The sequence below is a fragment of the Arachis stenosperma genome, chromosome 7 (assembly GCF_014773155.1).
Source record: "Arachis stenosperma cultivar V10309 chromosome 7, arast.V10309.gnm1.PFL2, whole genome shotgun sequence".
Lineage (NCBI taxonomy): Eukaryota > Viridiplantae > Streptophyta > Magnoliopsida > Fabales > Fabaceae > Arachis > Arachis stenosperma.
In genome coordinates, this window is record NC_080383.1 from 89216402 (window position 1) to 89233516 (window position 17115).

At 29.4% G+C, this 17115-nt stretch overlaps 2 protein-coding genes across 2 annotated transcripts; one reads left to right on the forward strand and one right to left on the reverse strand.

The window, feature by feature from the left end:
* Window positions 1–1789: 1789 nt before the first annotated feature.
* LOC130940089 (AAA-ATPase At3g50940-like) lies at window positions 1790–4023 on the reverse strand. The gene is made up of 2 exons (XM_057868139.1): window positions 3034–4023; window positions 1790–2179 (listed from the first exon to the last, which is right to left on the reverse strand). The coding sequence occupies exons 1-2, from the start codon at window positions 4021–4023 to the stop codon at window positions 1790–1792; spliced, it is 1380 nt and encodes a 459-aa protein (XP_057724122.1).
* Window positions 4024–15659: 11636 nt separating this feature from the next.
* On the forward strand, window positions 15660–16378 carry LOC130940090 (olee1-like protein). The gene is made up of 2 exons (XM_057868140.1): window positions 15660–15825; window positions 16029–16378. The coding sequence occupies exons 1-2, from the start codon at window positions 15660–15662 to the stop codon at window positions 16376–16378; spliced, it is 516 nt and encodes a 171-aa protein (XP_057724123.1).
* The last annotated feature ends 737 nt before the right edge of the window (window positions 16379–17115 follow it).

Genomic DNA, 17115 nt, shown 5'->3' on the forward strand with positions numbered 1-17115 from the left:
TTTATATTTATAGTTAAAAAAGTTCTTTCAATTAATATAGTTGCTATGCAAAAATTAAAGTTAATTTGAAAAGAAGATAAATAATATTCTTTTGAGTTGATTTTTAAAAAAGAACACTAATTTCGTTTAAATTTGAGAATTGATCATTCTAAATTCTAACAAATTTCTAATATAAAATTTTTAAATTGACGATTAAGTACCAAAAGTTGAGTAAAAATTTATTGTGGGGTCAAATTTAATAATCTAATGGGAGCAAATAAATATTATTATTATATACTACTTAAAAAAATTTCAAATTGTAGTGGAGGCGTTTGCCCCACAATAATGTATGTAGAACCGTCCCTGGTGATATATAATAGTAATCACATCATCATCCATCTACAATCCAACAAAGGGCATGATTAGTATCTATATGATCAACCACATCTAATAAAACTGAATCTCCCCATTTACTAACCTTGATCTTATACCATATGGTTACACTAAATCCTAACAAACAGTGCAAATCAAAATAAAATAAATGCCACTATTCAACTGAGATGAATCAATAAATACCACCCTTAATGAAACGAAAAATTATACCCTAATAATAAAAAACTAGTTCGCATCAAACCTTAGCACATAATTTAAAAAATCAAAACTCATGTCCAAATAAAAACAAGAAGCAAGACCAGATTAAAATGCTAAAATAGATGGAGTAAAAGAACTGAAGAAAAAGTAAAGCACATTGAACTGCATCTTTCTCTTTTCCAAACCCTTAGCTTAACAAAGAGACAATACGTGTCAATAGACCAGCACAGCAACGATGACGTTATGTACACCATGATTGGAATAGACAATAATAAAAAAAAATGGATCTTCTAATTTTTTTAACAATTGAAAAAATAAAGTGTAATCTATTATTATTAATTTTACAAGTGAGACAAAAAATAAATCTAAAAAAAAATAATAAAAAGCTAGAAATTATATTTTATATTTTTAATTTTTTTTAACAATTAAAAAGATTCATTCCCATCAAAAAAGGCATGATAATGTACACTTAGTTTTGAAAGTAGACAAAATTCTTTTGTTTTTAAATAAAAAAATAATGTCTAACACATATAAACTTTCTAAAAGTTATATCTATAAAAGATATATAATTTGTAATGCATTCTTTTCATGCTTAGATATAAATATTTAAAACGTAAAATTTGCAGATATGATTTTTTGTAGATAGCTTATCTAACTATATTAGATCACATAAATTTTGATATTAAATGTTAATATTCATAATTATTGAGCAGAAATATTAGAGTAAATAAATAGAAAGATAATATATTACTAGTGCATAGATATGTCATATGTGTGTGTTATATATAGAGTACCTACTCAGTTATTCTCTATAAATGCATCATCCAAAATCTAAAATACTAATGATTATCTACCAATAATATCCTTCTCATATTTCAACGGTTACACATGCAGAAAAAAAAATATGAAAAAGAAAAATACACCGCCATAGGATTCCATATGTGCCTGTGGCACCTCTCTACCATGAGTAAATGATTCATTTCCAAAGTCCGATCTGAACCATTTTGACAATAGAAAAAATCTAAAGGCAACAATTTTATTAAATTTTGGCCAACATATAATTAGCAAAAGAAAAATGAGTAATTTTATATTATTAGATAAAATTTCACACTATTAAAAATATCATTGATAATTACTTGATGGTTACTAATAACAAAAGTTATTTCCCCAGCACTCCTCTTGATAATATTGTCTCCATGTCAATACTTTATAATTAAGTTTATTCCATGATTACGCTCAACTTTGGTTCATTTTGCTCCACCATTTTCTTGTTGTGCAAGAATTTAACAATATCTGGCAGGCAATTTTCAGCATTAATTTTTTTTTGCAGCTCTCCTGCAATTTCTGCTGGAGTAACCTGCACTTCTCTTAGGAGCCCTTCAATCTCTTGAAAGAGATTGTGATGTGAGATTCTAAGGTAGTTGAATGCCAATTGTTTAAAAGCAGAGAAAGTACAGTATGACAAGTGAATGTGCATGTCCATTCTTCCAGGTCTTAGAAGAGCAGGATCAAGCTTCTCTTTGTGATTCGTCGTGAACACCATGATTCGTTCCTCGCCGCAGCATGACCATAAACCATCTATTGCATTCAATAGCCCTGATAGTGTTACCTGTTTAGAAAATCATAAAATTAATATGTTTTTTAGTTTGACATGAGCTAGAGATTCTGATGGACATGAATAGATGCATATGTTTTCAGTTTAGCATGAAACTTTGGACTGAATTTTTAACATTTATTAAGTGTAATACTCTAAATTACTCTCTAGAACTTAGTCAGACACTTTAAAAATTTTTAGTCAAATATTTTAATCTTCAATAAATTTTAATTATCAAATTACTCTCTAACCTTTTATTTTGTTAACAAAATTAATTTTCACATCAAATTTTAGTAAAAAATTAGATAAATCAATTTCTATTATCCTATGATGCACGGACACTAACACAGACACGGAATATGACATGACACGCGAATTTTAAAATCTTATAAAACATGGGATATACATATATATAAAATATAAAGTATTTTTTAAATAAATCGTAATGATATTTTGATATTTTATTGATATTAAATTATAAATTAATTTTTTAATTATTTTTAATGCCTTATTTTAGTTATATCAAGTATTTAAAATATTTTTTATTTTAATAAATAATAATATATACTATATCTAAATTTATTTCAAAAATATTTGTTAAGAATAAAACTGGACATACACGCTAACACGTGATGATATTTAGGTATATCCAAACGTGTCCGGCGAAGAATTTTTTTGCTTCTTATTAAGACACGGTTGGACACGACACGCGTATCCGACGGTAAGTGTCGTGTGTCCGAAATATGTCTGACATGCGGACACGACAACTCAGCGAAGTGTCCGTGCTTCATAGCTATTATCGAGTATTAAAGTGTGTGACTAAAAATTTCTTAGGCACTGATTTGATGTTAGGAAACAAAAACACAAACCTTGCTTTCTTTCTTAACTCTTTCCATGTTGTCCTCCTCCTCTTCATCTTCTTCTCTGTTCTGCAGCTTTATAGTGCAATCAATATCTTCCATAACAAGAATGGAACGGTTGGACATGTTAAGGACCAGATTCTTCAACTCCCTATTGGTAGGAACAGCACTGAGATCTAAGTCATAGAGATCATAATTGAGATAATTTGCCATGGCCGCGATAAGACTCGACTTGCCAGTCCCAGGAGGACCATACAACAAGTAACCCCTTTTCCAAGCTTTGCCAGTTCTGTTATAGAACTCTTTTCCTTTCACAAACTTGTCCAAATCATCACTGATCTTGTTCTTGAGATCTTCATCGATCGCTAGAGTTTTGAAACTCATGGGGTGGCCAAATTCCACACCTCCAATCCATTCATTCTCACTGCCAACAGTGTAAAGATTCAAAGCCATGTTTGCTTCTTCAATTGCCTTTGCTCTTTCCAACACAAACGGAAGATATGAATTGAAGATCTTGTCTTTGTGTTTCTTGTGAAAGCTTAGTTCATAGGACTTTACTTCTCTCTTGGAAGAACCATTGAAATCATTAATATAATGATTTCTATTAGTACGTTGCTCAAAATAACGGAAAAATCTCCAAGTTACCTTAACTCCTTCAAAATCATCGAAAATTTCTTCATCTTTGTCTATGCTGAATGCTGGACTCTTATCATTCCCTGATTTGCTTGCTCGAACTCTGTGCCTCGCGAGAGCGGCTTTGGTGCCTAAATAGACCTCTGCAGCCTCATACATGTGGTTGCACATCAGTCCCTCATACTCCTCGATCGCAATGGTGAATTGCGACGAGAAGTAGTGCCTGAGATTGAAAAATTTTGAAGAAAAGTACTCTAGAACCTCAGAAGGAACCAATTCGCTCGTGACGCTTCGAATTACCATAGCTGAGGCTGCAGCAGATGCAACTGCAGATACAATTGCAGTGCTATTTGTGTTATTTGACATGATTTTGGAAAATTTGGAGATGGACAATGGTGTTAGTTTAAGACTAATTGATGATTAGCTTAGCTTAATTGTTTTGTTAATCACACAGAACTAATTAATATATAAGCATAGATGAGGATTTGTATTCACACTTCTTTTAGTTTGTTTAATTGGAGTTTATTGCTTAAGAATGTTTCAGAAAAAGAGCTTCAGCATTTTTCTTTGCCTACTAATGAAGACTTCCATGGAGATCACTAATATGAAGACTTGTATTCAAACTATTCACACTTCTTTTAGGTTGTTTTAGGTTGTTAACCAGTTATGCTTTATATTCTTATTGCACGTTGTCCTCTAAGAAAATCACAAGGCACAACTTCAAATTTTTTAATTAACTTGTTTTTTTTATCAAAGATAGGAGACTCGAACCCGCAACCTCTTAATTGAGTATGGGAAGACTATGCCATTTGAGCTATTACTTATTGGCTTTTTAATTAACTTGTTGGGCAAGAATAAAGTTAGGAATTGTATTCCTACCGTATTTTATTCATAGGCTTAATTATTATTAAGAAAAATGTGGAATCATAGATAATCATAACTCGTGTATTTTGGCTTTTGTTTATTTTATTAATTACATAATTAAATAAAATGGGATTTAAAATTATCCAAACATCACGAATGAGAATGGGTTACATTTGAGTCCTCTAATAATTCTATGTAAACCGTTATAATTTAAAAGGTTTAGTAATTTTTACGAAAATCTCTCTAACTAATAACAGATTACATTGAACTACAAAGAACTGATAAATTGCTAATGAAAAAAAAAATGAAAAATAAATAAATTTATTTGTAAGAAAAATGAGTGATATTATCAAATTTTTTCCTATGAACAAACTAATTTGTTTTTCTTTTAGATATAATTTGGAGATAAAAAAGATTCCTGCATAAATTACGCTAATGTATAATAGTTTATGAGTTATTTATACTTCAACGTAATCTGCTATTGATTAGAGAGATTTACATATAAATGGTTAAACCTTTTAAGTTATAGTTGTTTACATAAAATTATTATGGAATCTAAATATAACTAATTTTTTAAATTAAATAAGATAATTTTATATTATTGTCCCTCCAGCGTTGCTTATTATTAATATGAAAAAGTATATAAGTGTGTGTTTGGTTCCCATACTTTTGGTACCTCAAACGTGCATGGATTTAGAAAAACAATTAATCAAGCTTTTAATTTGCTCGTTTTGGTGCTTTTTAGTTTTCTTTTGCTTCTTTTCAGAAGTGCTTTAGAATACATAATATATAGATTACAACTACAATCAAGATAGATTTTGTTAATTACTTGTGCAATGGGTTTACGACAAACATGCTATGCTTCTTTTAATTAGTATATTATTTCAACATTAATTTGTATCATGATGGGTACTAAGGCATTGTGGGTCTTCCAACAAAGATTCTTTTACTTTCTACTTTCTAGAGCTAAAGCTTTTAGTTAAGAAACTACAATATTTAAATTACATTTGTCATTTATGGCATGGTCACATACATTAACTTTCAACCGGTGATATTGGCGACACTTTTAGAGCTATAGATGGTGTGTGGTCATGCTGCGGCGAGACATTCACTTTATATAAGATTAAAGGCTAAATTAAAAAAAATAATACTCCCCCAAAAATTTTATAATTATTATCATGTAAAGATAATTTATTTTAATTTTTGGATGATAGATTTTAAGATTTAATTTTTATATGCTATAAAAATGTTATTTTATTTAAAGAATGACAAAATAAAATATCACACATTTTAAATTAAGATTATTATAAAAAGATATTTTTGACCTTTTTATTAGAATAATTACTTTAAAAAAATGTATCATTAAAATTTAAATATTGATAAAATATTTTTAAAACAACTATTATATATATATACTATGTATTAAAAATTAGTTACTAAAAATGGAGAGCTACATCTAAGAGTGTTGAATCTGGTTCATCTTATAGCGTCAAAGCTATTCAACATCATCTCTTTCATGATTTATTATTAAAAATTCTGTTTGTATATTGTATCCTTTTTTGTTTCTATTCAGTAAAAAAAAAAGGCATTTATGTGAGGCATTAAGAAAAAGTCATTGAGAGAAAAGACAAAGAGAGAAACTTGGAAAGAAAAGGCAAGATTTATTTCAGATCTATTTTGATTGTTTTTCTGTTTTGTATTATGTACCTGAGAAGTATCATTTACTAAGTTGGGTGATCACTTAATGTATTAAGAGTTTAGGAAGTTGCCTAGCCAAGTCAAGCTTATGTTAAAGCTTGGTTTGTCCCTGATATAATTATGTTGAATTATTGAGAATTGGTGTATGTAATATTTGAAAAGATAGTAAAAATTGAATGTAGATTGCATTGCACAAGATAGCTTTACCAAAATACATGGTTGAGTTATCTTCTTCTTTCCTGCTCTGATTCTATTTTCACAATTTATGAGACAAAATAAAATTGTCTCCTACATAATCAATCTTGCAGTCTAAATAGAAGCAGAATTTTATTTTCTGATTTGAGGATTTATTATTCAAAATAAAAAGAAAGTCATAAATTCAACCCCCTTCTTTAAACCATCAAGATTCTTCAAAGAATATGATGAATAATTTTTATACCTCTTATTTTTTGTTTCATTAGAGAACTCCCTGGTTGCTTCCTTGTCGTGCAATGGTCTTTGGCTTTCTCAAATTTTTTAATACATTACTTTTAAAGGATTGAGGTCTTCAGGTGCTCCGTTGTTGATTTCTTCTAATTTATTACAATTGTTGAGACATAATTAAAGACTTTTAAGAATATGTCTCTGTCTCTTTATGAATTGAGTTGAGTGTTCTACAATTTTTCTTTTATATTTTGAGTTAGTGTCCTTTGAGGTGATGTTCTTGGTAAAAGTATTTTCCAAGCGACATTTTTGGAGCAGTATAAAGTTTTAAAATTAAAATTCTGTTCACTTCATGGGAAGTATTAAAATCCTCTTGAGGAAAATAACAAATGATAACTTTCCTGATTTCTTTTATCAGTGACGTCTAGTGTTCCATTTTGAGATTTTTAGAGTTGATTAAAAATTCTTTTATTAGGTTTCTTGGTAATATATTACATCCTAAACTTTTCAAAGTCTCTATCAATAGGCATAGTGAAGAAGTAGATGAGTCTTTGTTGGTTGATCGTGTATAATATGATTTTGTACATCGACAAATATGCTTAAGAACACTTGAAGAGGCAAATTGATATGTAATATGCATTCATGCAAGTATTTGTATAATTTATAGGTACTCCATGACTTTACTTAATTAGACCATGACCATGATCAAAAGACTTTACCCATGCATAATAATTTTCTATGACATCTAACATGATTAATGTAGATGAGTATATTTATTAGGGAGAGACAGTAGAAAAGTTCTAACCCTTCTTTGGATACAACATTTTTGTTATAGAGATCTTTTTTCACCGTAGAGAGAATTTTTGTTATATAAGAAAAATTCTTGTTATAGAAAAATTGGAGATGATGTTAACAGTAGCTTGTCTCAAGTAGTGTGGGTGACCCAAAAGGAAGATAGTTATAAGTAGGGGTGTTTAAATCCAAACCGATCCAAATTAAATCGCTCATTCAATCCAATCTAAATCGAAAATCGATTAAAACCGCACTAATTCGGATTTGATTGGATTCTATTTTTTGCAAATCGTTGGATCGAATCGGATTTCGGATCTACTTTTCATAACCGATCCAATCCAATCCAAACCGCACAATGTATTCTAATATTATTATTTTATTATTATATTTACAATTATACTTATAACATGTTCAATTTGTTATATATTTTTATATTATTTATGTATTATTATTATTTAATAAATATTTTATGTTCAAAATATAATTTATTTATTTATTTTAACTATCCTATAATTTTATTTTTATTGTTATGTTATTGTTAACTTTTTAAAATATTGTTGAGAATTCTTACGTCATTGTTGATTATTTAAAATTTGATGTTGAAACTTGTTATATGTATATAATTTTTTTAATGTACAAAACCGCAAATCCAATCCAATCCAAACCGCTTGAAATTGGATCGGATCGGATCGGATTTTTTTTTAAAAGATCATCCAATCCAAACCGCACCGCAAGTAAAATGAGTGTTCGAATCGGATGGGTTTTTGACTCAAAACCGATCCAAACCGCACTGCAAACACCGCTAGTTATAAGAACTTTTGGATGTTGACTCAGAGGGTGTCTATTGTGAGGACTTTCGATGCTCAGGTACTCTTTCTTCTTTTTTTTGAAACATGCTTTTCTGGTATGTATTCACAATTTTGAAGAACACCTAGTTGATAAAGATGAGTGGACACCTTTATTTGAATTATTATTACCCTTTTTGAATGAACTCCTTTTAAATGGACGTATTCTAAGAGAATATCTTCAGGATGACACCTTCTCTGTGCCATCCTCATTCTAGGAATTTTCTGTTAAGAACACCTGATGGAGATGGAGAGAATATCTTTTGACACCTCTCAGGTGTACCATAAAGATTTTGAATATTTGAATGATCATGCATATATTTATGCTCTTCTATTCAAATTGTTGTATGAATATTTTTGCAAGAGATAATTAATTAGAATCATCATAATTGTTTCTTTGTCTCAAAAAAAGTGAGTTGAATACCTCATGGACAAAAAACCATTCATTCATCCCCTTCTTTTTTGATGGGGAGACCATAGCAAGAAATAAAATAAATACACAATCTACTCGTTTTTTTTTTGTTATTGTCTTTTTCTCGAAACACCACTTAATATTTTTTCACAAATTAGGAACTCCTCCATCTCTTTTGTGTTTAAGACTTCAAAGTGATTGAAAATTCAAGAAAATACCATATTGTAGCACTGGTGAAAATATAGCTCGAGGTGTTCAAATTTTTTTCAAAATGCGGATCAAAATAAGACACAAATCATAACATTAACGGTGTTCGAGGTTAGCAAACCCCACATTTCAAAATATTCTCAGGTTTTCAACCTTTCACTATTTTCAACATGATTTCAGAATAACAATCTAATACACATGATATTCAGATACTATATCAAGGCATGAATGTTCTAAAAGACAAGAAATACTTCATAGAATTGAGAGCTTTAATATCAAAGATGAGATCACTTAGCTTCTTTGAAGATTCTTTAAGATAATATTTCAGGTGGCTTTCTCGTTGAACAACTGATATGCTTTATTGTTTCTTGTCAGCTTCTTCTCATGATGAATTTAAGTGTATCCCTGGTGATGTCAAAATTTTATCGTTTCAGTTTTTAACTCTGAACCCTTCTTTCGTGATTTCTAGTAACTTCAACCGCCTTTTCAAGAAGTTTGGGTATTAGGTGTTTTTGAATGTGTAGATGTTCTTTGTTACGCACACCCTTACAGACTTGTAGGGTGTTTATAGAAATATAGTAAAAACACATCTAACTAACCTTAATTTATTTAAATTCAACGGTCTTTATCTTGAGAATCATTCTTTCAAAAAGAAGCCTCCATCTAGGGTATCCGACTTTGTTGAAGAGGAGTTTTTGTCTAAAGGGTATGATACGCTTTCTTCTAGTGTTTTTGCTCTTCAAAAAAAAAAGTTAACAAGTTTATATTTAACCTAAACAGTATGAAGGCTAAACTAGCCATTGTCTTTTTGGAGCGAGAGCAATCTGCTAAGTATAACGAGATTACTTGTTTTTTATCATATCTTTTGACGATTTTTTTTACTTTTCTCAACTATTTTTGTAAAAGATGTAAGGCTTTGATAAAGTATATTTCTTTTTTTTTTTGTTTGTATGACTTTTATTAATACACCTCTTTTTTGGTGTCATGCTTCCCCTTTTATTTAACACTATACATACTCTTTTAAGAAATTTTATTTTCTTTGCCTGTTTGTGTGATCATTTTATTTTTGATACAACTCTTTTTTTTTTTTTTGAGGGGGTATGGTTTTAACAAGAGTAGAATTATTCACTATTATTTTTTTCGCCTATATTTTTCGAAGGCCAAAAAATGAAGGTATCCAAAATTTTTCTTATCCTATTCTTGCTCTCATTTTTTTTAAGGAGCTCACAAGGTGGGACAAAAGAGTTCATAGAATGGGACACTTCATTTTTTAAAATTTGTTTTAATGCAAATATTTTAATAGGCATCATTTATAACATTTAAGTACAGGATTGAAGATGGAATTTTTCCACCATTGCTTCAACGAACATTGGTTTATTATGGCAGAACTTCCTGTTGAATGAGTCGGGATTCCAAAACACCAAGACATCATCATGGACTTTTGCTAATCTTATGAGAAGGGAATTGACAGCCCCCAAGCTTTCTTCAGTTTTCTGAATGACTCCTTAAAACTTTGGCTACCTCTTTCTAAATGTGAGGTTCCAGTTTAAGTTGCTTAAATATGATAGTACACCCTCAAAATTTTAAAAGACTCTTTACTAATGTGTCTTCATTTGAGGATTTCTCCATGGTGATCATCCCTTCAGTCTCATCTATAATTTTAGTCAGTATTATCTCTTTTACAACATCTATCATTCTAATGTCATGTTAGGGAAATGGATGTTCTTCACACCGGCTTGATTTTGTTCTTCGTTTAGAAATGTCTTTCCTTCTTTACTTGCTTATCAAACACCATCCTTGCCACGTAACAATCAGTCAAGTCATAACTTTTATTTTGGTCTCTCACGCAGTACTTTAGGTTCCTCAAGTCTTCAGGAGTTGGTGGTTCTCTATCTGTTATGAGATTCAATGTTTCATCCTCAAAATACACATTTACGACCATTATGGCCTGAGCTCTAGATAGGAATAGCAGAGGTGGAGGACTGTTTCTGTTAGAACCCCTATAATAGAAATGCTTTTTGCTCCTGCCATTAGTAGTACACACTTCTAGAGGGGGAACTTCTTTAGATCTCCTTCCATTGTGCTTTATTGCCTCAGTTATATCAGATACTCTCTCTAAAAGTATAGAAAAAGTGTTTATGTTGCTTATGCAAAGATAAATTTGGGATCTATTTTCACGTTTCTAATACACCCGTCCACCAATTGTGGTTCTGAGAGAATGTCCATGTAAAGTAAACCTTGAATTCTATATCTCTTGATAAATGTTACCAATCCTTCTTCTTGTCTCTGTTTCACGATTTCTAAGTCCATGATGTGCATGGAGGGTTCCTCTTCTTGGAATTTATTGCAGAATTTTGTCACCAATTGTTCTCAGGTGTTAATGCTATTAGCTTTTAACTTAGCATACCAAGTGAACGCCCTTCTTGTCAATGGCTTTGGGAACTCCCTGATCTTGAACTCATGGTAGTTTTTGAACACCCCGAAGTCGTCCAAGAATGATAGGACGTGTTTTTTGACACTTCCGACACCATCAAACTTGAAAAAGGTAGGTGGTTGGTACATTTTAGGATATGATTTTGCCAAAATATGATGTTTAAATGGTGAATTTATCTCCCAAGTGGGTTCATTTGCCACTCTTTTACCCTTTAGAATACGCACTAACTCCCTACGAGTGACGAAGGTATTCTTGTCTTTCTCCATATGCTTCTGATTCATAATTGGAGGTAGTGAAGAAATTCTATACCTTATTTGGTCTCTAGCCATTATTTCAGTGATCAAAGCCTACATCTTTGCCTGGTTGTCTATCATGTGGTTGTACACGTGAGGAGGAATAGTAATATGAGTGTGCAGACCAGTAGTACCTCTAGTATAGGGTGTGAAAAAATTTTCATATGTAGGAGCTCCTCCTCCTGCTACACTCAGATTCTGCTGCTCCATGTGTTCCTCTTTTTAGTTGCACTCGTCCTCGTGTTGAGGTGTTTCCAAGCTAAGATTGAGATTTCGAGGGATTACCGAACATCGTCTGGGTGGTCGATTCTGTCCATATTGAGTATTGCTAGATTCAACCATTACGTCGAAGTGTTCCTCTCCAGTAGAGTCGCCAAATTATTTGGGTGAGTTTTGTATGAAGAAATTAAGTAAAAAAAATTAAGATGAGAGATTAACGGTAAGTAAATTTGTGAGAAAAACTTCTATTAATAACAAATAAACAACACAAAAACTAAAGATGAGAAATGAAAGTGGAGAACACATGTAAAGACCTTTACTAATGTCATAAAAGAGTGAATAAGCCCTTTTAAAGTGGACAAAGATTTGCTGTCGGGTGTTTCATTGAATGCTGATTTTATGAATTCTATGAATAAGGTGAAGAACAATAAGAAGAATTAGAGCAAATGATAGATATGTCACTCTCTACACTTCAAATCCAACTAATTCACTTTTACTAATTTAGTTCTCACTAAAAGAGAAATTCAACTTTTTAGGATATTTTTTTTAGATTTCACCCTTTTGATTCAACTAGTTCTTTTTTTGGCCATATTTTGTATCATTTTAAAATTATTTATACACAAAAAATTTATATTTTTAGTGTACAATCAAATATATAAATCAATTATTTATTAAAAAATTAAACATTTTTCAACACTTCAAATATACAAGAATCATTATGCAATTATACACACAATCTACAATCTTAACTGAAATGTATAAGAGTAATGACTTCAAGAAAAATGAGTACTATCCTATTATATAGGAGGGAAAAAAATTATCGAGTTGTACAAAAGAAATACTATAAATAATATAAGCTATGTCATATAATTAATGAATTATTTATTTATTTATACAAAATATATTAGATATATTTTTTATTTAAATATATACAATGAAATTCATAACTTACTAATAATTAAATCCTATATATTTTAGTCTTGCAAAAAATTATTGGAGTGAGACTATGATAAGAACCTGTTATATATATCTTAAATAGTTTTTCTAATAAAAAATAAAATAACTTCTTATGAATTTTGAAAAACTAAAACGTATAATCTTAATTATATTAAGATTTGGGATTGTAGAACAATTGTAATTAAATGTTCCTAAACCCAAAAGAAAGAAATTAGGCGAGATCCTTCTTTATCGAAATACAAGTGTTGAGTTGAACCAACCATGAACCATGCATTGATAGTAATTCTGCATTTGTTTCTCTTAACTAATAAGGTTTTCGATTTGAGTTTATGCAAAAGAAGAAACTAATTGCAAAAAAGCTAATATATCAATCTCTCACTTTTTTGACAACTTATTAACGAATTGATATTATTTTTAAACTATTTATTTTCTAGGATGATATTTTTCCTACACCAAAAGCACCTCAGTGTTACAGGTAGGGTGTTCAAATTTAAATTGATTCGAATTAAACCGTTCATCTAATTCAATCCAAAGTGAAAATTGACTAAAGTCGCACTAATTTAAATTTGATTGGATTCAATTTTTTGCAAACCACATAGATTGGATTGAATTTTGAATCTACTTATCAAAACCGATCCAATTCAAATCGCAAAATGTACTACAATATTATTATTTTATTATTATATTTATAATTTTACTTATAATATGTTCAATTTGTTATACATTTTATATTATTCATGTATCATTATTATTTAATAAATATTTTATACTCAAAATAAGATTTATTTATTTATTTTAACTAATCTATAATTTTATTTTTATTGTTATGTTATTGTTGGTTTTTCAAGATATTGTTGAGACTTGTTATGTCATTGTTGGTTATTTAAAATTTGATGTTGAGACTTATTATGTAGAATAATTATCCAAATTAGTCCCCAAAGATTTTAAAGCGGATATTTTAGTTTTTAAGAAAAATTAATACACAAAAACATCCCCAAAATTTTACTACGGTAGACAAATCAATCTCCAATTTATTTTTCGGTAGAGTAATACCCAAATTATTTCTCAAAAATTTTAAAAGCGGACATTTTAGTCCAAAAAAATTTATATGCAGATCAATCCCTCAATTTTTTTCCATGAGACATAATAGTCTCTCGTCTATGTTTTGGCATGACTCACTAAATTCTTCAAGTATTTATTAGAAAAGAGTATTAGTAAATATTATAATCAAATTAACTTTTAAGATTAGTCAAACCTATTTGATTTCTATTATGGCATTCTTTTAAAAAAAATATTATTAAACCATTTCACTACATATACAATTTTAAATTCAACAAAAAGAGATGTACTAAATTTCATATTCTCTTAAATTGAAAGCATATTATTATAGTTTATATGTTTAAATAATATTATACCATAATTTTTTATATGTTTCAGGATAAAAATAATGATAAATTTATTTATTAGATTTTTATGTATATATTTATAATATAAAAAAAGTTATTGCATTAAAAATATAAATATATATATATATATATTGTTACTCAATAATAATAATAATAATAATAATAATAATAATAATAATAATAATAATAATAATAATAATAATGTTTAATAAAGTTATTAGAGATTATTCTATAAAAACTCAGTTAAAACTATTTGATATTTTTGTATTTAATATAATTTAGGTTGGTGTGATAGTTAGAAATTTAGTATAATCAAAATTATTCTTCTATTTTCATTTGAATGTTAACTTGATCACCAAATTATCAATTACGTCAGAAAATGAATGGAAAATTATTATTTCTGATAAAAAATGTTGGAAATTGATTTGTTGTGTATTAATTTTTTTGGGAGCTAAAATGTTTGTTTTTTAAATTTTTAGGAACTGATTTGGATAATTATTCTATCAGAAAATAGACTGGAGATTGATTTATTTGTAAGAGTAAAACTTTAAAGATATTTTTGTGTATTAATTTTTTTAGTCTAAAATATCTGTTTTTTTAAACTTTTGGAAATTAATTTGGACAATTACTCTATTATATATATTTAATTTTTTTAATTTACAAAATCACAAATTCAATTCAATCTAAATCACTAGTTAGAGAAGTATTGTCATTTATTTAGAGCCTTTTGCTTGGGATAAAAATTAAAAAAAAATATATTAGGAGATATCCGTAATAGTCAATTAAAATATTAACATTTTTTATTGAGCTAGTTTTATTTCAAACTATAAATATAAAAATTAGATATCATATATTATTTTTTATTATTATATAAAATATTTTACACTATTAATAAATTAAAATTAAACTCATATATTATATTACGAAGGAGCCTTCAGATGAGTATATGCATAAATATATATGATATGTCAGTAAGAAAGACAATAATAAAATAATAATGTGTAAAGGAAGGGCATATGTGGAAAGAAATAAGTTTTCCCTCTGTTTTCCGGGTCAACCGGTGAGGAAGAAAATTATCAGGCGAGTCCCACGTTCTTTTTACAATGTTCAATTATCCTTTCCTCCTTAGTTTTTGACTTTTTCATTAACCAAACAAAACAACTAAAAATTTATTGCCAGCCTCACGATATATAACAGTTGGATTGAGTCGTGTGGCTTGACTAGAATAACGGTTACTTAGTTAGTTATGAAGCACACAATTTCTTTTAGTTTTATGAGGGTGAATAACCAACGGATTAAAAGGGACCAAATTAAGCACATCCGTTTCTTATATAAAGGGCCTAATGGCAGACACAAAAAATCATTCCCAGGGGTTAATCAAGTATTAGAGAGACATAGCATTAAACCAAATCAAACCCCAAACCAAATCAAATCAAATCAAAATAATTTAAAATGGCAAAGAGCTTTGCAGTGGCTGTCCTCCTTGTTGCATTTTGCTTCTCATCATCTGCATTGGCTCGTTTGGTTCCTGAAGATGATACCTTCACAGTTGAAGGAAAGGTGTATTGCGATCCTTGTCGTTTCGAATTCGAGACCAGACTTAGCCACCCCCTGTCAAGTACGTAATTCTTCTTTTGTTCAGTATTAAAAATAGCTGAAAATTCAGGTGAGGTCGACTTCACGTCATCTAACAGCTTCACGTGAAGTCGACTGCACACATGAGTTTCCACCTTAAAAATATTACGCGCCTACAAAAAATCAACCATCAAATTATTTATATATAAATATTGTTTAACTCTTTTTCAATATACTTATGCGCAGACATCAAGGTGACATTGGAGTGCAAGAAAATTGATGACGAGAAGAACATTACATACTTGGTTGAGGGTCAAACTGACAAGAACGGATTCTACAGCCTGCCAGTAAAGGGTGACCACCAAGAAGAGTTTTGCGAGGTGAAGACAGAGAAGAGCACCCATGCCAAGTGCAAGGAGCCAATGAAGAAGATGGATGTTGACAGAATTGCCCTCACCAAAAACAATGGAGTCAGCTCTTCAATCCGCTTTATCAATCCCCTTGGATTCATGACCCACAACATTGACGCTAGATGCGTCAGCGTTGCTCAAGAGTTGGGCATGTTGGTATCCTTGAACGACCAGCACGACAACTAATTGAGATCTCGGATCATATTCTGTCTTGTGTGTTGTGCTCAATGCACACATTTTTCATTCACAAGACCCACCTATGTCATGATTTGATTTGATTTGATTTGATTTATTCTTATGAAATAATATTTTGATTTGGTTAATTTATTCTTCCTCTTTATTAATTAACATTCTTATTTTAAGATTAACATATATAAAGTTTCTTTATAACAATGAAAAAATCAACCAACAAAAATATGCATCATACAAAATATTATTTATACACTAAAATTTAGGCCTGCACACGAATCGGATCGAATTGGATATAGCCTATAATTCTATCTAATCCGCACTATATTCATCGATCGGATATGATATCTATAGTTTTTCAAGTCAGATCCGATCCGATCAGATATCAAGTATATTCGCATAATTTAAAAAAAAAACTATTTTAAAGCCCTGTTTAATTGTTTTTACAAAAAAAAATATCCGAAAAATCCATTTTTTATCTGTTTAAGTTTATTTACTTCTAAAATATTATCAATAAAAATTCTATTGAATAATAAAAAAAAATAAAACAATATCTAAGTTTAATTATTTTAAATAAAGTATAACATAAAAATTTAAAAATAAGATATCATAAACTATGTTATCCGTTTTAACACCACCTCCATTTATATGACAAAATAGGCTACTTAACCGGCAATGCATAGGAAAAATATAGAGAGCCTCCTATTTTTTGGAAGTAAAATTTTTGTAATATT